This window comes from Mya arenaria, chromosome 14 (assembly GCF_026914265.1).
Source record: "Mya arenaria isolate MELC-2E11 chromosome 14, ASM2691426v1".
Lineage (NCBI taxonomy): Eukaryota > Metazoa > Mollusca > Bivalvia > Myida > Myidae > Mya > Mya arenaria.
In genome coordinates this window covers 62,771,234-62,793,911 of record NC_069135.1, presented here as the reverse complement: position 1 = coordinate 62,793,911, position 22,678 = coordinate 62,771,234, and the positions used below count along the sequence as shown (strand labels likewise).

At 34.0% G+C, this 22,678-nt stretch overlaps 1 protein-coding gene across 6 annotated transcripts in view; it reads left to right on the top strand.

The window, feature by feature from the left end:
• LOC128217047 (membrane-associated guanylate kinase, WW and PDZ domain-containing protein 3-like) overlaps nucleotides 1-22,348 on the top strand; it is a 97,957-nt gene extending 75,609 nt beyond the window's left edge. For 4 of the 6 annotated variants that reach the window (XM_052923874.1, XM_052923875.1, XM_052923873.1 and 1 more), the window contains 13 exons: nucleotides 469-503; nucleotides 2,389-2,404; nucleotides 3,063-3,101; nucleotides 3,481-4,433; nucleotides 5,046-5,241; nucleotides 6,700-6,807; nucleotides 7,576-7,647; nucleotides 10,404-10,571; nucleotides 10,884-10,912; nucleotides 11,714-11,830; nucleotides 12,975-13,130; nucleotides 14,115-14,253; nucleotides 14,925-22,348. In XM_052923874.1, coding sequence (XP_052779834.1) covers nucleotides 469-503; nucleotides 2,389-2,404; nucleotides 3,063-3,101; nucleotides 3,481-4,433; nucleotides 5,046-5,241; nucleotides 6,700-6,807; nucleotides 7,576-7,647; nucleotides 10,404-10,571; nucleotides 10,884-10,912; nucleotides 11,714-11,830; nucleotides 12,975-13,130; nucleotides 14,115-14,253; nucleotides 14,925-15,088 — 2,192 coding nt within the window. In that variant the 3' untranslated portion in view covers nucleotides 15,089-22,348. The remainder of the gene's footprint in view (nucleotides 1-468; nucleotides 504-2,388; nucleotides 2,405-3,062; nucleotides 3,102-3,480; nucleotides 4,434-5,045; nucleotides 5,242-6,699; nucleotides 6,808-7,575; nucleotides 7,648-10,403; nucleotides 10,572-10,883; nucleotides 10,913-11,713; nucleotides 11,831-12,974; nucleotides 13,131-14,114; nucleotides 14,254-14,924) is intronic. The other 2 variants (XM_052923877.1, XM_052923876.1) reach the window with 2 other exon arrangements.
• The last annotated feature ends 330 nt before the right edge of the window (nucleotides 22,349-22,678 follow it).

Below are 22,678 nucleotides of genomic sequence, written 5' to 3'. Positions count from 1 at the left end.
ATGTTTCACGAGACAAGATATGACTAGCTTTTATGTCTATATTTGCTTCAGGGATATTGCTGGGGAAAAAAATGCACACGCGTGTTCGGATATTTTATGTTTAAGTTAGAATGTCTCGGAAATTTCTCTGGTATCTGATATAATTGTTATGTCAATTTAAAAGGCTTTTTCTTTAAAATTAAAAAAATGGAAATTGTTGTCTGTCATATATCGAATATTTTTTTTTGTGCTGCTGAGGATTTTTTAAGTGGAGGACTAATAAAAAAGTGAAAATTTACAAAAATAATATATAAACACATTACTATTTGTGGTGAGTCAGGTTTAATATGAGATTTATTCTGTTTGAGTTCATTGTTTTGGATTTATAATTCACATAAATCATTATTTCCTCACGTTTTAACTTTTCATCTTTTGAGGATTATTTTCAGAGAAGTGCCAAGCATTCAATTTTCATTTATTTGTTTGCAGGTATTCCGGCCAAGGGCAGACGACAAAATAAAATGGTGAGACATTATTATATTTGTCTTAGATTTCCTGAGTACATTGGTATTACAATTTTATTGTTAATGGTTCTCTTAAGCAAAATTAATTGAAATTTCTCTCTCAAAAAACTGAAAATGAGTATCATTAAATGTCAACAGAAATTCAGTGTTTTTTCCCCACTTTTATAGTAATGGTGGCGGGGCTCTTTAATAGGGGAAATAAAGGGTCGTTTTGCAAAAAGGGAAAAAATGCTAACATTAGATTCATATAATGTTAAACTAACTGTTTTTCAAACCTTTTTTTTTTAACAATCCTATCCATATATATTAGGGATGCAAACGAATGGCAAAATTGATATTCGAATATTCGGTAATTCTTTCGATCGAATATTCGAATATTCGAATACCAAAATGAACCTTTAAGAATTGTAGTAAACTAGTATTCACTAACGTAATAGCCGGGGCCCTGTTACCCTTCTGTGTCGTATACGGTACACGCGACGGACCCTTATTGTTCCACAAATTAGCCTCTGAATTTCCCTATTTTCAAGATATATATCCCAAGAAAAAGCGATATATCTTTATAAAAAAACCCGAATTATACCAATTCCTCTGCGTTCATTTTTGTAAACAATGCAAAATAAGATCAGGTAATTGCGTATTTTCCCGGATTTGCATCCTCGTTCTGGGATTGATGTTTACGAACTATAATTATAGAGAACGACACCATGGCAAAACGTCGATTTTGACTGATGTATTGTACAACAATACAGGACATATATCTTTAAACGTTAAACCATACAGTTAATTTGTACGCAAGAGCGATATATCGAAAACCTGGAAAACAGTTTAAAGCACATAACTAGCACATGTCCTTCATATCATCAAGGTGATTTTAGCAATATCGCCAAGCTTGATTAGCAGTGAAGACAAAACATTGGTATAAAGGCCGATCTCTTAAACCCTAATTGGCATGGCCATTTAAATGTACCCAAAATAATTAGAATGTCTTTGATGTCACTTGTTTAACAACCAGTAAATGTAAAATTACGGGGACTGTTTATAGTTCCCGGCGATATATCCGATATGACGCGTGTATAGTGTCATCAAGTTCACACCTCTGGCATTAGGGGTCCATCGTTGTAAAAACAAGACAGACGAAGATGACAGTTGTAGGCAAAAAGTTAATTAATTTATTAATTCAACAAAAACATCGAATATTCGAATACCTATTTTGACATTCGAATACCAAACGTTCGATCGAATATTCGAATATTCGAATATTCGTTTGCATCCCTAATATATATTCATGAATGGCACTATATTGCTACATTTGCTAAATGTTAAGAGATCAATCTCCTCCAAAAAAAGGGATTTTTTCACCTGGTTAGGGATAAAATGTATACTTTTTAAGGAGGGGAATTTGGCCGAAAATAACACTGAAATTCCACTGTTTAACTCACTGTATTTAAGAGGAATGTGCTTAGGATATAATGTATTTGTTATTGTTTATTTTTGGTCTTCTAAATCATTAAGATCCTTGATAAGTAATACATAAAAAGTATCTTAGTGTTTAGCGTGGAATGTCTCTATATTATAGCCAACACACTTGCGCAAACTTCTTAATAATCAAGTGAATAAAAAAGATTACTGACATAAAATAAACCTTGGCAGTATAGCTTTTAAATGATTAAATAAGGATTGATCAGGCAATCCTGTATGCAGAGATGGGAGCATAAACACTAAAACTGAATGTGTTCAGAAGATTTTAAATGATTTAATTTTATACTCAAGTGTACATTTGAGGAATGAAACTCAATGAACTATTGCATTGCTTCCCATAAACTTATGATTTGTGTAAAGTTTGAGCAAAATGAGTCAATGTTTCTTTTCCATCTATTTTCAGAATGACTCAGCACAGGGTAAGCTATTTGTATAGGGTTTAAGTAATGTTGGGCTGCTGAAAAGGGTGAAAAAGTTGTATTGTATTGGGCTGTGATGAACTTGAACATTTTAAATCGACAGAAACTGTTAGGAAAGTAGTAGGTTGCGATTACAAAATATGTAAAGTTTGTATGTATTTAAAGTCATATAATAAGTTATAATAAGTATTAATTAAAACAAAAGAAGTATTTTTTTTACAGTCATAAGCATTTAATTCTTCGAGGGCAGAATGGTGATTTAATGCTGATCTCCATCAGCAGAAAGGTGCTACCAAAAAATGACATGGTGCAGCACTTCTCCATAACTCGATCTAAATTACTATATTTGTAAATCAATTAAGGCAATCAGTCTTAATATACATGTATAAATTGTAGTTTAAAATCAAGGTCAGAATTGCCTAGTGGTACAGATGTCCACCCCTCACCTAAGTGGTTAGGAGTTCAATCCCCACATAGGGAGCTGTGACCTCATAGCCTCTCAAAATGGACACCAGCATTGTTTTTTGTCCAGGGAAGGGACTTGAGAGAGTACTGATTCTATAAGCTATCATCTTTCTTAACAATCAAACTAAATGAAGTAAGTATCAACTAATAGAAATAAAAAAATGTGAACTTTTTTTTGCATTTATTGATACAGGTGGGGAGCATGGTGAAGGATATATGAACATGTCCAGAGGTGAGTCGGGCTTGTATATGTTGTGCTCGCTGTAGGGATAAAATGATGGCCAGTGATCGAGTTATGTTGAAGAAAGATCGTTTATGACCGAGGTTGCCTATAATCGATTGTATAATCTTTGAATCGAATATCCTGCTGTGGTTGCTTTAAAAATTGTAATATTCTAACTGTAAAAAATTAATGGCCAATGGACTGAATGGAGTCACTGAGGCTTGTCTAAGGATAAGGATAAGAAAGATATTGAATACAGACCCAGCTATGTAATCAGTTTCTATATGAGCACACATAATGATCATGTTAAGTATTTTCCAGAGACTTTAAGTAAAGAGTAAGTAGTAAATTATTTGTGAAAATTGACTTAACCCATATTCATTTATAGTTCGAGATGAGCTGGATGGAACAACGTTGCCCCCAGAGATTCCACGGAGACCTAGGACGCCTTCCAATGAACAGCCGAGACCGAAAACTCCATCCGATTCCCGTCCGAAAACTCCGACCAGACTTGCGTTACAAGGAGGTAACAGCGCTCGCCCGAATGTAAATATGAACGCGCCAAATAGTGCTCACTTACCACGTAGAGATTTCGCGGATAACTCTCGTGATTTTAGTCATGGTAACGAAGATAGTTTTAATGCAAACTCACGACCCCCTGTTGGACCAAGAGCTGATCCCTTCGGAAACATGAGGGTGAAAAGTAGTAATAATATGCACAATATTGATAGAGACCCCTATGGGCGGACAGACAGTGCTCGACCTGGTCAGTTTAGGAGTCGAACGCCCGGGCCAGAAATGATGCAGCGATCACAGTTTCAGGATTATAGGCCTGATCCAAGCAGACCTAAAACACCGACAGCATCAGATATGCGAAGTAAAACGCCGACTCCTGGTGGGTGGAATGCGACAGGTGGCAATGCAGACTATGCAAGAAACAGTGGGTGGGGTAATAACAGTGTTCCTTTTAGAAATTATGATGTGAATTCTCGGACTTGGGGATCTAGTATTCCAGAGAATAGTGCCACACCGAATATGCAACGAAGGGATATTCCAGACTTTAATCGTGCTAATTCAACCGTTTCGGTGGGCGCCGGTCGCCCTCCAAGACAAAGCACATCATTTGAGTCAGAAGACCCGATGTCCAGCAATATGTCACGTGTGCCTCGACGTCAGCAGTTTCAGAACACGTCGTTTCCTGCCCCACAATCACCTAAACCATTCTGTTACCCAGGAAACACTGAAGACAATCCGAAATATATGGAAATGAACGTGACGCTACAACGCCAGGACAGTGGGTTTGGATTTAGAATAATTGGCGGAACTGAGGAAGCTTCACAGGTATAAATTACTTTGTTGTTAGCATATATAAAAAAAATTATATGTCGTGTGAAAAAATACTGCTTTCAAAAATTGAGATCTGTTTCGATTCGGTATTAACTTAATGTTTTTTTGATTGATTATTGATTTGTTAGGGATTCATTCTTAGATTGATATTATTATTATGTTTACCTTGTCAGGGGTACGACTTGTCTATGGAGTCCAGGATTTACCTTGAACAGATTGCTCTACGCTCCCTTCCCCTTATATTAATGTTTTCCTGATAGAAAAAGTGAATTTATGGCTTCTAGTTTTGACTATACTGTTGTTAGTATTGACCCCCCAGTTTGCGTCAAACCCTCAAAAGAGCTTCTTAAGAGCCAGTTTTGTCCCCCAATCCCCTCGATGAAATGGGTTCAGCTCTATAGCTGTCATGCCAATCACATCCCTGCTTGTCTTACCATTTAACAAAAGTGATAAAGAAGTTTAAAGTTTGTGTCATTAATAGTTTGTGTTTTGGAATTATGAAAATTCAGAAATGTGCTGCTCACCTTTCAGAAACAATCTTCTTGTTACTTTTATTTTAGTGAAATGAATGGTGCCATTATAACTTTATTGCTGCCTTTTCCATAGGTTGCTGTGGGCCACATTGTGCCAGGAGGTGCAGCTGACATCGATGGTCGACTGCGGACGCACGATGAAATACTGTTCTGCGATGGTGTGTGCGTGATTAACGCCTCACATCACAAGGTGGTACAACTGATGGGTAACGCGAGCCAACGAGGGCAAGTGTCACTGGGCGTACGACGTAGAATCGCTCCATATTCAGGTAAAATCAGTGTAAAATTTCCGTATTAAATAGAGTCACATGGTTCTCAATTAAATCCGTAAATTGACAGAGTGGTCTAGTGGTTATAAGTTTTTTGCCTCTCTCCCAAGAGATTGTGGGTTTGATCATAACCAGCAAGAAATTCTCATGGCCTTGAATGTGTACAAGAATGTGATCCGTCTGCAGATTTCTGCTGATCCAGTGGCTCCAGAGATCCAAAAATAAATAATAATAAATTTAAAAAAATTAATTGATTGAAAAAGTCAACTGATTGTGTTTGTTTTGAACTTCTTTTGTTGTTAGTAGATGATATTCTTGTTTGCTTTCAATTTAAACCCAGGAAAGCCCTCAAAGGAGCTTCTAAAAAGCCAGTTCAGATTTCTGTGGCAGGGCTTTTTGTACTCTTTAATCCCTAATGGAGGCCTAAAGTGAGCCCCTAAGCCCTCGCCGAAATGGTTTTAGCCGTTCATCTGTCCATCAATCACATTCCTGTTGACAAACAACACCAGTAACTAAGTTTATACTCATATCAGGTTCAACTGTCTTCACAATTGAGTTAAAATAAACCAAACTGAAAAATATTTGTCTAAAATGGAAATTTTAGGAAAACTACGAGTCAGCCCATTCTTTAACATGAGTTGATTAAAAAAAATTGACTCCAAAAGCAAAAAAGTTTGTTTGTTAACTGTTGTCAAAGTAAGCTGGTGTGCACACATGTAAAATGTCACCTGGAGCTATTGACTGTGTTTAAAGTAAACAAGTCAGTACTGGTACATATGTAAAATGTCACTTCAAGCTATTGACAATAATAAAAGTATACCAGCTGCATGTATGGGGAATCCCAGAATCCCAGAGTCATTAGAATCAAAGAGTTTTGATTGGAGTATAAAAATAACTGCTCTATGAACTGAATGGAATCACTGATGCATGTCCAAGGATAAGAATTATATTGAATATGGCCCCTGATGTGGTATTGACTCGATGATAATCAAGTATAAGTGATCACTATTTGAATTGTTAGTTGATGATTGTAATATTAGATGGTAGTAGTAATGTTTTTTGACCTGGGAGGTTGTATTCCACTGTTTTGCAGACTGGCTTTCACGAGGCGCGAGCTTCTTGATTCCAATCACAGTTCTAATAACCCTTTTATTATAGTTATACACAACTAAGAAGACACAGTATAACATCATAAAAAAAATAAAAAATTAATGGCACAATATTTCTTCTGACATCATTTAACATCACGCAGTGATACTTATAATGACGTGAAGTCATCAGACTGCAGAATACGACAGTATTTTCTTTATATGCGTGTATTTTCTCCCTTAGCGCCCTGTTTTATGATTTATATCTCCATCATAATTTATTATTTTTTTTTATTTTTTTTTTATCGTATTAATTAAATCAATATAAAGTTAAACCAAATTTTAATGTATTTTTGTAAACAATTTTCAGATAACTATCCGTATGATGTCATCGTAAATCGCCGAGAAAACGAGGGTTTTGGTTTTGTAATTATTTCTTCGGTGACGAAGGCGGGGTCTACGATAGGTGAGTTCATTGGTACGTGTCACCGCTTTTCTTCCTTATTTTATCCAATCACAGAAAGTGTAACATTCTTTTATCCAATTGTATCGATTGTATCATGTACTCCTTTTCAAAACGATGCTAACACAATGTGTAATATAAAAAAAAATGTGCCAGTAAAATGGCTGTAAATCATATTGTTTACAAAATGCGAAATTAAAGACATGTAGAAAAAAATAAATAAGAAATGCATTTCTTCAATGTTAATCTTTTGCTATTTATATAAATTTTGTGTCTTAAATCATTTTTTAATTATAAATGTGTTTAAATAATTCTTTATCATCTATGAAGTGGAATTAGTTTGGGAGCAATTTTCAGTTATAGCACCTTTTGGGATTTTATCTTATGCATGATTTATATTCAGACAATACTTGTTAAAATACGTTTTTATAATATTATGGTTGAAATCCATCATAGTTGTCATGTTGCTCATATTTACATATTTCTAATTTAAAATCAAGATTGAAAACATAAGTTACTGCTATAATAAATAGCTGTAAATGACTAAAACATGATTGTTTCTGCAATTCATAACCGTTTTGCCAAAATTCCAGACTGTTGATAATTTTGATAAAGACATTCCACTTTCATGTTTTTGTTCACAACCCTAAATGAAATTTTAATGTTTCTTTTTTTATCAACCATACAAGACACCCAGGACAAATAATAAACATCTTAAAACACATTTTCACACAATGATACAAAAATCTGATGAGCACGTTCAGCCATTTTCTGGGTTTTCAGAAAGGTATTCCAATTATGGTCGATTTGCTGCTGACGATATGTTCAATATTCGACATTTATATCCATGGATTGGTGAGAAATCGAGTTTTCCAATTAATCAATGTTTAATGTCACCATAGCAACCGAGAATCCCCATTGGCTGAAATTTGGCTTTTACATTAGCCTCCCTGTTGATGGGTTTTGTGACTGATTGATAGTTGTTCCTTTTTACTCCCTCGTGCCAAAAGGATTGAGTGCCACCTGCACGGACCCCTTGTTGGTCCCCGCTTATTTTGTGACCTTGAACTGTATGTTTGAGCTTTGGTAAATTGTAGTTCAAGGCTGTGTTTAAAAAACATCATAATTTCATTCAACAAAGCATGTTAATTAGTTATTTGTTCTAGTAAATACACAAAGCATGTAATTTTAGTTGGATTTATTCTCAAACAAATAATGATAGGAGTGAGGGTTTCCAACTGATTCCCAGATTTCTCAGCATTTTTATTGCCTCCAAGGCAAAAAGAATGGCCAGACGTTAGCAACTAGTAACAGATATGGTTAAATGAAATCTTAGGCGCTTAAACTGCTTCAAGTCATGATTTCAGATATGATAATGATTGTGACTCAATGTGACTCGTATAGGTTTTAAAGCTGCTCTCTTACAGATTTACCGTTTTGACAGCTTTTTTTTTTTTTTAAGGAATGAGCCAATTTTTGCATAAATGTCTGGAAACCAGTGATATACGACTGCTGACAAAAGATCAGATCACAATTTTTTAATATTTACGCTTGAAAATTGATGTTTTATGGCAAAAAGCGTTACTAACACTTTAAGAAAAATAAGTATTTCGGCAACTTCCAAACAGCTGAGACCTGTTCCTTTGTGAGTAATCTTATTTGACTGAATCAAAACCACTGATGCTAAAATCAGCTGATTCTGAGACAAAAAATGAAAAAGTTATCCAATTGTATAATCTGTGAGAGTACAGCTTTAATAGACAACCATTCTTTGTTACACCTGAGACTGTTTTTACATCCAAGCAGCAAGTATTGCCGTTTCCATATTCTAGAAACATAAGTATGATTATGATGTAAAAAAACAACAATACATCTCCAAGTAAGCAGTTTTCCTTTTCTTGACAAGGCGACATGGTCGTAAATCTGAGGGAAGAGATATTACTGTTGCTTTTATGATAGTCATTCTTATTATCTTTATCGAATGGACTCTTGTTATTACTTCTATTTGATGCATGGAATTTCTGCGTGACGTACATGAAATTTATATGATGTTTATTAGAGAATGATCGTATTTCTTACTGCACAATTTCATGCCTCTTATTTTGCATGGAGACGTTTATTGTGTAGATTATTTGCGCAGCGGAGAAGGTGGTTCAATTGTGGTCTGTCGACATGTTTGTAAACTCCTCTACGTTGTCTTGTTGCTATGACATGAACTTGAATACAAACTGGTTTCATTATTTTTTATCCAGATGCATTGGTTTTCATATGTTCATAATTTCAAATCATATCATAGCCATTATGAAAAAGTTCATTGCCAAGGTATCTGTTTTTACGAAAAGGAAATGCCCATATGCTAAATGTTCATAAATGAACTGATGGTGGCTCTCATATTTTCAAGCCTCTTGTATGACTGGATTACCTTGTACTTTTACAATCTTTCTTGTGGTCGTGTTTTTCCCCCCGATATTTGGACATCATTCTCTCATTATTTTCATCATTTTGATCTACATCATCATCATCGTTGACATCATTGTTTTCATCATTGATGTCATCATCATCATCGTCATCATCATCATAGTACTCGTCATCATCATCATCATCATCATCATCATCATCATCATCATCATCATCATCATCATCATCATCATCATTGTCGTCATTGTCATCATCATCATTGTCGTCATTGTCATCATTGTTGACATCATTATCCTTGTCATCATCGCCATCATCATCATCATCGTCGTCGTCATTGTCGTCGTCGTCATCATCATCATCATTGTTGACCATCATCATCATCATAATCATCATCATCATCATCATCATCATCATCATTGTTTTCATCATCGTTATCATTTCCATCATCTTCATTGTGGTCATCATCATCATTATCACTGGTGTCATCATCATCATCATCATCATCATCATCATCATCATCATCATCATCATCATTGTTGACCATCATCATCATCATCATCATCATCATCATCATCATCATCATCATTGTTTTCATCATCGTTTTTATTATCATTTCCATCATCTTCATTGTGGTCATCATCATCATTATCACTGTTGTCATCATCATCATCATCATCATCATCATCATCATCATCATCATCATCATCATCATCAATGTCAACTTGTTTCTATTTGCCTGTTAAAAGCATGTTTGTACCATTGATTTCACTATTGACATATGCAGCACATTTTAGATATTCTCAGGAATAGATAGAAAATATATAGAAATATTCAAGACTAAATATTATCACACAACCATGCTAGTTAAAAAACATTATTGCACTAAAAATATAAGATCATTAAAATTTCCACCATAAAACTTCGATAATTGACATGGATTTTGATGCTGTCCCGCTTAATGTGACTTGCAATAAACTTTTGTCCCATCGTTAAAATTCTGAACAAAATAAAAAATGATGAAATATTCATACGATATCTTATAATACCAGTGATGATTATGATTTTTTGAAAGGGTTTCCATATCAAATACACTGGAAAGTCCACCCACCTATTTATCTCCATTTTAAGTTTGGTAACTCCATCAAAAGTCCAATTACTCTAGTCAGCCTATAACATTCGCTCTTCCATGGCAGGTCGGATCTTAGAGAACAGCCCTGCAGAGCGATGTGGCCAGCTGCGTGTCGGGGACCGAATTCTTGCAGTGAACGGGGTTGACATCTCGCACCTACATCATGAGGACATCGTCAACATCATCAAGGAGTCCGGGTACTCCGTCACACTCACTGTTGGCCCTCCAATAGGTGAGAAAGGTTTATTTTATCCTTTATTATACATTTGATAAGAAATATCAAACCCTGCCAGTAAATGAGGTTGACATCAGGCATATACATCACTAGGACATCTTTAACATTATAACGTAACATTAACATTATAAAGGAGTCGGGATACTCCGTAGCTCTCACTGTTTTGCCACCGATAGGTGAGAATTGTTTAACATTGTTAAGCGCCCGCAAAGCCCATCGCCGAAATAATTTCAGCCCTTCAGCTTCTAGGTCAATCACATCTCTGCATTAAATAAACTTTAAGTTAAACATTGTGTATTCTTATTTCAGATGAGTCATCAAACAATCCATCTCAGAGGGTAAGTTTTGCTGTTTTATTAGCTAGTCTATTTTTCGGGGAAATAAGGGATTGGGGTGTCATCCTTGTTGTCATCAAGGGTATGGAAAAATTGGACATATGTCGAAAATCATTAAATATGTTGAAAACAAACTTGGTATATATGTTTCCATAAACAATACACACTTGTTTAGCATGGCCCATAAATCTTGTGTTCATCATTGATGGGGTATGCCCTCTTTTGGACTGTTAAACAGGGATGTGATTTTTTCGTGAAATTCCGCGGATCTAATGGCCCCAGGCCCCCCCCCCCCCCCCCCCCCAAAAAAAAATAAAAAAAATAGATAAAATCTTTATTTTTTTTAGCTGATTTAAAAAGATATTAGTGTGCTTTTGGTTGTAAGAGTTGATATCCCGGTTTGCTTCAAATTTAAAGTCAGAAGAACCCTCAAAAGAGCTTCTAAAAAGCCAGTTTTTCTTCTACGGCAGTGTGCTTTTGACCCCAGCACCCATGCATAGAGGAATTTTGTCAGTGATGGGGAATTTAGAATACAAGTGATATTACTTGTTCCATTAAAAAAATGTATTTTTGTGTCAGATGAAATTAAATTATAGAATCACATTTTAAATAGTATTGGTATATTACAGAAGAAATAACCTCTATCTTTGCTATTTTTTGTCAAATATTTGTCAACTTTTTTTCATCATGTTAAGGTCTGGGCTGGAGGAGAAATGCCCTGTTAGTCTATCCAAAGAACAAATATTTACAGAAATATTTCAACCCATATACAGTTTATGAGTTGTACTGTATATACACCTACAGGGCTCCCAGAATTCTATGGTGAATGTGATGGCGACGCCGACACAGAACGACACCGACCCTCGGTACAAGTTTCCTCCGCCAAAAGACATCAACAGAATGAAAATGATCAACCAGCAGGTTTGTAAAACCCAGGGATAAAATTGAGCAAATTTTTGAATTTCGTGATTAAGCAAACAAAAATATTATGTATACTGTTTTTATCCTTTAAAACTGCACTCTCACAGATTGACTGTTTTGGCAACTCTTTTTGTTGTTTTAGAATGAGCCAATTTTGCTAAATGTCTGGAAATCAGTGTTACATGGCTGTTGCCAAAAGATCAGATCTTAATTTTACATACGTATGCTAAAATATTATGTTTTATTGCTCAAAGTCTTAAAAACAAAATATTTCCGTAGTTTTTCAAACAATTGAGATCTGTTCAGTTGTGTTTTATCTTATATGACATTGATACCAAAATCAGCTGATTCTGAGACCAAAACTAAAAAAAATGTAAAACCTGTCACTCTGTGAGAGTGTAGCTTTAAAAAAATCATTATTCACCAACACAGTTGGTCTTTTTGTGGGCTATTTCTCTGTTTTTCGAACCCTTACTCGAAGCCATCCAATAAACCAGTGGAAAATATTTTAATTGAATATTCAGTGAGTTGCAAAATGCAATAAACCGCCTGATTTTTCCAGTAATGCTCTCAATTTCAAAGCAGAAATTTAACTACTCAAAGATATTGATTGGAAAAAGTGATGGTACGATATGTGCGTTAATAAAATTGCCAGTGACTAACATGGTCTGGTATATGTATTTTTTCAAAATTCAGAGAACTTATTAACTAAACTTAAAACATAAACAATTTCATGTTTAAAATGCTATTAACTGTTTGTGTGTAAATGAATTGTTTGGTAAACAAAGATATAAATACTGGCTAGGGTTTGTTGCCATGAAAAAAAAGTAGTTTTTAAAGGCACTTATGATACATCAGATTGGCACCAAAAAAAGTTTTTTCTGTACCGAATCTCAAGACAATTATTTAATAAAATGTTTTACTCTTTGATATCATAATTTTAAAAACAATACCAAAATGTAAACAAGCAAAAAAAACAAGTTGGAAATCGGGTTCGAACCGGTGTCGCAGTTCAGTTAACATATTGCCAGCTGCAACATTCCCACAGATTTTAGACCTTTGAACTTGTGAATAAAATCCCATATTGAAACATAGAGGCTCCATATCAATTTGTAATGGTCTTTTTAACTTTCCTCTCTTACAGGAGATACCAGAGGGCACGCTCTACATAGTCGACCTAAATCGAGGCAATCGGGGATTTGGTTTCTCCATCAGGGGAGGTCAGGAGTTCAACAGTATGCCGCTGTTTGTGTTGCGGATAGCAGAAGGAGGTGCTGCTGACGTCGACAAGAGATTACGGGTCAGTGGGGGGAAATTGATTGCAAAATTTGATGCATTAATTGTGATTTTACATAATAATTATTTGACATGTAGCCAAGCTGTCTTGATTTGAAAATTGATAACAGTTTAACTATGAATAATAAAGGTAATCGTCCTGGTCCTGAACAGACAATTTATGGCATCACTGAATCTTTGGCCAAAAGAATGTTTTTGTGAAAAATGAGTTATAGAAAGATTTTCGTAGTGTACTTGTGTAGTTTAATCTATATGAAGTTGTGAGGTTTTTGTTTTACAAAACAAATCTTTTGACTCTTGATAGGACAATAGTATTCATAACAGTTTAACATACCATATGACATGAAGCCTGGTATAAATATTCATAACGGTTGAACCAATGAAAATAGGGAAAATGAATATTCATTACTGTTTAACATACCATATGACATGAAGCCTGGTATAAATATTCATAACGGTTGAACCAATGAAAATAGGGAAAATGAATATTCATTACTGTTGAACCAATGAAAAATATATATTTATAACCATTTAATCAATGAAAAGATGAAATATGAATATTCATTACTGTTGATGGGTATAAATATTCATAACTGTTTAACCAATGAAAAGAGGGGATATGAATATTCATAACCATTGAACCAATGAAAAGATGGGATATGAATATTCATAACTGTTGAACCAATGAAAAGATGGGATATGAATATTCATAACCGTTGATCCAATGAAAAAATGGAAAATGAATATTCAAAACCATTAAACCAAGGAAAAAATGGAATATGAATATTCAAAACCATTAAACCAAGGAAAAGACGGGATATGAATATTCAAAACCATTAAACCATGGAAAAGATGGGATATGAATATTCAAAACCACTAAACCAAGGAAAAGATGGCGTATGAATGTTAATAATTGTTGAACCAATGAAAAATATGGAATGTGCGGTGGACTGAAGAAGTTTCATAAAGCGTAATGTATTCTTCACAGGTTGGTGACCAGCTGCTCGAGATAAACGGCTACAACACAGAGACCATGACACACTCTGATGCCATCGACATCATACAGAATGGTGGGCCTTCATTACGGCTGCTTGCCCGACGGACAGGAAAGCCGCCGCCTGGCTTTGGTAAGATTTGTAAGCAAATGGATGTCTTCAGATTTAGATTGCATGGACTTACTCTGTTTTTGTTTTTTTTAATAATAGGCAGTATTATGAAGTATTATTAAGATGTGAAGATGGTTTGGTAATTATGATTCAAGGCTTGATTATTGAAAAGAATTAATAGTAATAGTATAGAAATGAAAAGGACTTGATTATAAACATTATTTGTTCAATATGGCTTGGTTTAAAAGTCTCTGCAGGTTAGTAATAGATAGATGACATGAAGTAATATCTTGATGATTAAGGTTGGGTCGAATGAGCGTAGCAAAAAAGCCCTTCTTAGTTGTAAAGATGTTACTTCAGGTCATCTGACTGACTAAGAATATAACCTCATTGCTGACACATTTTCAATGACACAGGGATTGTGTATGGAACGAGTGGCAGTAGGTGGAGTTTCAAACACTCCGAAAGTTGAAATTCTTAATGATTAAGCCTAACTTTATGATTGACTATCTGCAATTTCATTGGTGGAAAAATAAGGTTTTATTCTAATTATAGACATACATATACATGTATATAATGATACCAATTTATTTTCTAATGAAATTCACACGAAATTGCTAGTGATGTTGTCTACTGAGTGTAAGAGCTCCAGCAACTTTGCAAATGTATCATCTCTATGTTGTAAATTGTAGAGCCGTCCCCCACCCCTGGCGCACGCTACCCACAAGGGGGCCCGATGAGTAACGGCCCTATTGGTCAGAGTTCCCCGTACCTTGGGCGTCGAAACATCAACTTTGACAGGGACGACCCAGTCTACTACAACCAATCATCAAGCAGAACATACCTGAACAATTGAGGATTATTGTAAGGATTGTGAGAAAGGTATAAATAACAAGAAGTATCACTGGGCTTATCAGCTAGTACGGATGTTTGAAGGAATGATATTTGGATTTTCGATTGTTTGAAGTAGAAAATTCACAGTGAATGGTTTGTGAAGATGGAACCCATCCAGCTGAGCCACTGGTGCAGCTGAAAGATTGAAAAGTCACCTTGCATTCTATGTGTACCAGCTGCTGTGGAAGTGAGGTTGTATGGTATTTGGAGGATTCTCACTGTTAAAAAGATCACCTAGAATGGGTCCTCAAGAACTGCGGAATGTTAGTGCTATAAGATCCAAGAACTAATGAAATTTCATGGTAGAATATCAAGATCCAGTTGTGGAAATTTCATGGTATAATATCAAGACCCAGCTGTGGAAATTTCATGGTAAAATATCAAGACGGTCAACACATTGAGAAAGATCACCTAGAATTGACCCTCAAGAGCTGTGGAAATTTGATGGTATAATATCAAGAGGGTTTGCACTGCAATAGATGGGTTATTCACAGTAAGGATGTTTTCAAGATCGTCCACTAATTTGGTGTACAACAGAGATGAAACGTGGAGAGGAATTTAATGTGCTTTCACTGTATGCCCTTCGCGTTGTACCGTTATGTGATGAACTGGGTGTTGCTTGTTATAACCAGGGGGACTATGCATGAGTTTAACACCGTCACAATGTACAGGGTACAGAGAAGTTCTTAGACAAGCATGGTTAATTAAAAAGAAAAAAAAAACATTTTTGGAACTTAGGGGGTTCTATAGCATTGAAAAAAAAAATTGATTGATAGATATCAATTTCTTGCAATATGGGTGTTTACCTTATGAATGCAATCAAATCATTTTCATATAAGCAGCAAGGTACATTTCCAACTGAACATGATTTTTTATCATGATGAATTTGATACTCATAAATCATTTTAATATCAGCTCCCTTTTTTTAAGATAACAAAATATATTTGTCAAGTCAAAAATGTGAAATAAAATATTTTTGTCCAGTAAAAAAGGTGAAATAAAATATATTTGTCAAGTCAAAAAAGTGAACTAAATATGTTTGTCATGTCGAAAGTGTGAAACAAAATATATATTTGTCAAGTCGGATATGTGAAATAAAAAGCGTAGATGCTTTTGCTGAAAAAATAAACACTGTTTGTGTGGTCACTGGTTGTAGATGACGGTTTACGGTGGAAAACTGCTTAATTGCTGTGCCATCGGTTAATTGTGATGATTTTATCAATGATATTACACTTTTATACTTTATCAAGTCATTCAACATAAGTAGAGATGTCCATGTCTTTTTTTTGTTTTATTTTATGTTGCATTATTATAACTATAGTTTAGTCAAATCACTAGTTTAGAGAGATAAGTTTGAATACTTTAAGAATTATTGATAGAGAGATCATTTTAAAGCTGCACTCTCACAGATATACCATTTTTACAACTTTTTTATTTTTTGTCTTGGAAAGAGCAAAATTTTGCATAAATATCTGCAAACTAATGATATAAGATTGCCGACAAAAAATCAGATTGTAGATTTTCATATTTCCGTTCGAGAATTAATGTTTTATGGCTTTAACCGTTACTAACGGTTTAAGAATAATGCACAAAACATCAATTTTTTAACTTAAATAAAAAAAATCTGCGATCTGATTTTTGTCAGCAGTCTTATATAACTGGTTTCCATGGATTTTTTGCCAAAAATGGCTCACTCCAAGACAAAAAATAAAAAAAGTTGTAAAAACGTTCAATCTGTGAGAGTGCAGCTTTAAGGATTGGAAAATATAGCACGTTTACATTTTTTTCCGATAAAAAATAATGGTTGTAATCATGATTGTGATAATAAAGCCTAAAATTAATGTCAGTCATATGTATAAGGATTTTCATGAAACTTTGGTAAAATGTTCACCTTAGAGTCAAAACCCACAATCTGCTCCATATAACCGGCTGTCTAGTTTTGAAAAATTAATTTTCATCAAATTTGACATATTTTTTTTTTTATTTATGAATATCATGCGGAAATAATTTAGATAACAAAATAAAATTTATATGACTGGATTGGAAATTTAATTCTCTATAAACTTTACATTGATGACTTATTGATTAAACCAAAAGAAATACTAAGAAAATAGGTTTGTAATACATGAGGGTTAAAATTCCAATAATATCAATAATCTCCTATGAAGTAGGGGTACTGATATGAACTGATAAGCCATACACTGGCAGCCTGAAATGGCTTAGGTTTACATGAAGTAAAGGGTTAAGAGAGTTGTTGTTTTTATTTTACTTACACAAGTTGAGTAGATATTCTAAATTTTACTATACGGTTGTTTTTATTTTTTTAGCTTAATGGTACTTTGAAACACATACATAAATTGCAGTATTAGACCATAATTCATATTAATTGTGCATTACAAGTTCATCTTTTCTAACAAACAATGGAGTATGTTTGCGGTCCTGTAAAATATGCAAACTTAACATTGTGATAATGTGCAAAATTATTTTTAACACTTGAAACATTTTAGTTTGGAGAGATTGTGAAGAACCGTGCAAGTGTAGTTACTTTTGTGTATGTGTAGTTACACTTGTGCATGTGTAGTTACACTTGTGCTTGTGTAGTTACACTTGTGCATGTGTAGTTACACTTGTGCATGTGTAGTTGTACTTGTACATTACACAAACATACATGCAAGAGTAACACACACATAAGTATCATACATGTACACACACAAGTTACACACACAAGTAACACACACATAAGTATCATACATGTACACACACAAGTAACAAACACCTAAGTATCATACACATACACACACAAGTTACACACAAAAGTAACACACACATAAGTATCATACACATACACAAGTAACACACACACACACAAGTAACACACATACACACACAAGTAACACACATACACACACACAAGTAACACACAAAAGTAACACACACATAAGTATCATACACATACACAAGTAACACACACACACACACACACAAGTAACACACATACACACACAAGTAACACACATACATACACACACAAGTAACACACATACACACACAAGTAACACACACACACACACACACAAGTAACACACATACACACACAAGTAGCAGTTGGCAACCTCTCTGTTGATAGTTACCGACATTGCTTTACATGAGCATATCTGTGTTACCTATTTGGCATGCCAGTAATATTTTGTTATAACTTATTCAACTGTTTTTTAACTGAATGATGTTTTCGGGGGAATTGAATGTTAAACTGTATTATCTGACGAATGAATTATACTTAGTAATACAGTTTTATATTCAACCCATGAATTGTGACTGTCACCACATAATGAATTTCAGGTCAATAATTTATTGTCTGACTATAATTTTCTATTCGACCCTTGAGTTGTTTTACCACATGTAAATATAAGAGTCAAGTCAATATTTTTGTGTCTGACTATGATTTTAGGTGTAGAGAATTAATGTGTATTACCTTGCTATATGATTTTTTTTTTCAGTTTTGAATTTATTTTTACAGCAAAATTATTGATGTCTTTTTTTAGAAATTTTTTGAACTGTTATTCTCTGACAGTGGCATGCCTTTTAAAAGTTTTTTTTTATTTTACGATCAATAATAATGTTGCCTGCAATGTTTGGGAGACATGTAGAGATAACTTTGTCCGGCGTCCACATCATGTTTCTTAAGTTTCGGATAATTAACTTTTGAAAAACTTGCGCAGAGTCTTCAAACTTGGTATAGAAAATTGCCATGATCAGTAGGTGACACTACTCACCTAAAAAGTGACCCTTATTGAATTAAGGGGCAAAGGTCAAGGTCACCTTCACTAAAAAGACTAAAATAGACACTCTGGACAGACGACACATCTTATGCGTGGAATTCTAGTAAATTTTATGCTTATAGTGTGTGCCTATAGAATATCCAAAACAACGCCACCACCCAAAGTGCTTTAACTGGATTTTTTTAAATTTAGCCAGATTTAACAATGGTTCGTGTATGATTACAACTATAAATGCTATACAAGTATTATTAGTTTTCAGTATGAATAAAAAATTTGCTTTTAACATCTAAAAAATTAATGCTGGGCAAGTATAGAGACATTTGCGCCAACACTATTCGTGCCTGGCATAAAAAATAAATTGCTTGTAACATACGGTACTTACAATAAATGAAGCATGGAGATTTTGGCCCCAACGCTATTGGTACCTGGCTAATTCGATAAAATAACTATTTCTTGTTTACCATACTTTAATCGATCGAACTTCTTCGATTTTTTTTTTAAATTTTAACCAGACATTTTCATAAAACTATGAAGTTGAATATAATTGTGTTTGTTTTCATACCAGGTAGTTTTGCTTACAAGACAGTAATTCAAAATTCAATATGACCCATTTTTGCATGTTGCGATTTGTTGATTTAGTCTTCATTATTACCAAAAGTATTTTCATGATAGAAGTTTTCATCCCTTGAAATATATCATTCTATGAAAATTATATCATAACAAATATCTATCAAGAGCCATCATCATTCATAAATTTACTGATTTAATTCATTTTGTTTTTTGGTTGTGTAATTTTGTTTTGGTTGTGTAATTTTGTCATGACATCTTAGTTTGTTATAATGGTCATCTTAGGTTGATTAATTTGATTAAGTGTTGTGAAAATTATGCTTATTGGAACTGAAATTTGTCATACAATTTCAGAAACCAAGTAAAATTTCTTTCACATTTCTGCCAATATTCGGATTTTTAAATCTGAATAATGTTATTGTCCATTTTTTTTCTGTGGCAGCGTTATTATTGTGCAATTATTTTTTGGCCAACCAGGAAAAAAATTCTCATTTTTTAAGAAATATGTTTGATTTTAGAAAATGTTGATGCCATAATCAATGCATTCCAGCTGTTAGGCACATTTTCCAAGACATACGAAAATCACTGCTTGTATTCTTGATGAAATAGCTCCCAGGGGCAATGTTAACAGACAGTCTCAAGTCTGAGTTCAGACTTAAATGGTAAAACTGTAAATGTTCATATCATTGTATCTCTCTTTCTAGTTTAGTTTTGATGAAAGAATGAAATAAAGATGATTCTTTGTAATTAATAAAAGTGCTTTTTTTCTGAGTCAGACTCTACCATTCAGTCAGGGGTTAAATTTTAAAACAAATACGCAAGATAAAAAAGTAAAGAGGATTTCATAAAAAAATGTATAGACTCAGACTAGAGACTGTTCATAATTATAAGCCCTGCACCCTGCACTATAAGAAAAACAAACCTCTACTACAGGGATGTGATTTGTCCGCGGATTCGCAGAATTCCGCGAGTCTAATGCCCCCCCCCCCCAAATAAAAAAAAAATAAAAAAAAATAGATGATTAAGAGATACTTGTGTGCGCTTTTGGTTGTAAGAGTTAATATCCCAGTTTGCTTCAAATTTAAAGCCAGAAGAACTCCCCAAAGAGCTTCTAAAAAGCCAGTTTTTCTTCTACAGCAGTGTGCTTTTGACCCCAAAAGTGCCCCAAGAATCCATGGCCGAAATGGTTTCAGCCCTCCAGCTGCCAGGTCAATCACATCCCTTCTCTAGATTAAGTACAGAAAAAGTCATAATTGGTCTTGTTTTATATATGCCTTGTCTTAAATGTTGTCATTCTTAAGTTAATCCAAAGGATTTAAAATCATGCACTTATTTTTGTGATCAGCACTTAACATTCTCTTAATTTGTTAAAAAGCTACATGTATGTTGTTATTTTGCATGGTCACTGATGGTGGCTGAGAATTGTTGGTAAATTGTTTAATAGAATGATTTTCATGTTTGTATTACATGTTCAGTAATATGTGATTCAAATTGTATTTAAACATGAATTTAGTTGAAGATAGAAATTAAGGTAATTATGCAAGTTATTTAAATTTCCTAACGTTAATATACACAAATGTTAACAGGATTTAGCAATAAAATTATTTCATGAACTTGATGAATGGTTCTTGTATTAGAAATATTTTACATGTGTGTTATATAAGCATTGTTTATTGAGGACATTAGATGTATTTTCGTAAGTTTTGAAACTGAATGATGATATAATCTTGTGCCTGGTATTTCATCTGTAGTTATTTATTCTAGACTTTCATATTCATGAGTCGACTTGCATTGTCGATATTTGGTGTTTTTGCTATGTCGATATTTAGTGTTTACGCTTTGTCGATATTTAGTGTTTACGCTCTGTCGATATTAAGTGTTTACACTCTGTCGATATTTAGTGTTTACGCTTTGTCGATATTTAATGTTTACACTCTGTCGATATTTAGTATTAACGTCTGTGGATATTTAGTGTTTAATTAAGCTTATGCCTCCCCGCCAATGGATAATCGGAAGGATTCATATTCAATCGAAAGTGTTTGACGTAAACAACTGCCAAATTTCCATTGTTTTATTAGGGATGTATAGAACTCAACACATGCTCGCTGGATAGTATAGAGGCAATTGTGGTCACAATAAGTTATTTATTTTTTGTGTTACTCTACTATTAATTCGGCAGCCGAGCTGCGCCCGTATTATGTCAAATTAATAGTTACAGCAATATATTAACAATAACAAATACTTAAAGACAAGTCACATTTTTGTGATTTGTTGATTGTAGCAATCTGTAACTCATTTAGAAACTCCCAAAATTAAATCAGCATTTTTCAAATGAAATTAATGAAAGCTGGGACATTTTATGCACAAATATTACATGTACTTGTATGGAAGTCATGTATATTTAAAAGGTTAAGACAATTATTTGTAAAATAGACTTATTAATTAATAATCATATGTAAATAGGCAACATACATACATATATAACAAACATATGGTATATATTTCATATCATTATTTTTGGAAGTACTTTCATTCATGTATTCCACTCCCACATGTGTATTATATAACATAAAAATGGTTTTGTGTATTATTATAGTCTGTCTTTAGAATCGTTTTAACGAGTGTATAAATTAAATTCCTCAATTTCATTTGAATCTAACTAAGTTTATTTGCATGTGATGTGTGCTTATATTATTCATTATCAATTGGGCGAATAAAAGTTGTCTGTTTGATTTTAATCAAATTTCATTGCTTTGCGTGTGAAAAGCTTAGTTAGTTTGAATGTTAAAAAGAGGAATTTTTCTCGTGTACATTATATACAAAGTGAAGATTTTGTACAGAAAATATATATATATTAAAAATGACAGAAATATGAAGATGAGTTTGTTTAATATGTCTTATGAGACTGCATCTCACTCAAGATTAGGGAGTGATCTGTGAACACTGTTACTGTGGTAAGTATCTCATGCCCTCAAGTCAAGTAGCTCTCAATCCAATTAGCCCTCAAGTCAAGTAGCCCTCAAGTTGAGTAGCCCTCAAGTTGAGTAGCCCTCAAATCAAGTAGCCCTCAAGTTGAGTAGCCCTCAAGTCGAGTAGCCCTAAAGTCGAGTAGCCCTCAAGTCAAGTAGCCCTCGAGTCAAGTAGCCTCAAGTCGAGTAGCGCTCTAGTCAAGTAGCGCTAAAGTCGAGTAGTGCTCTAGTCGAGTA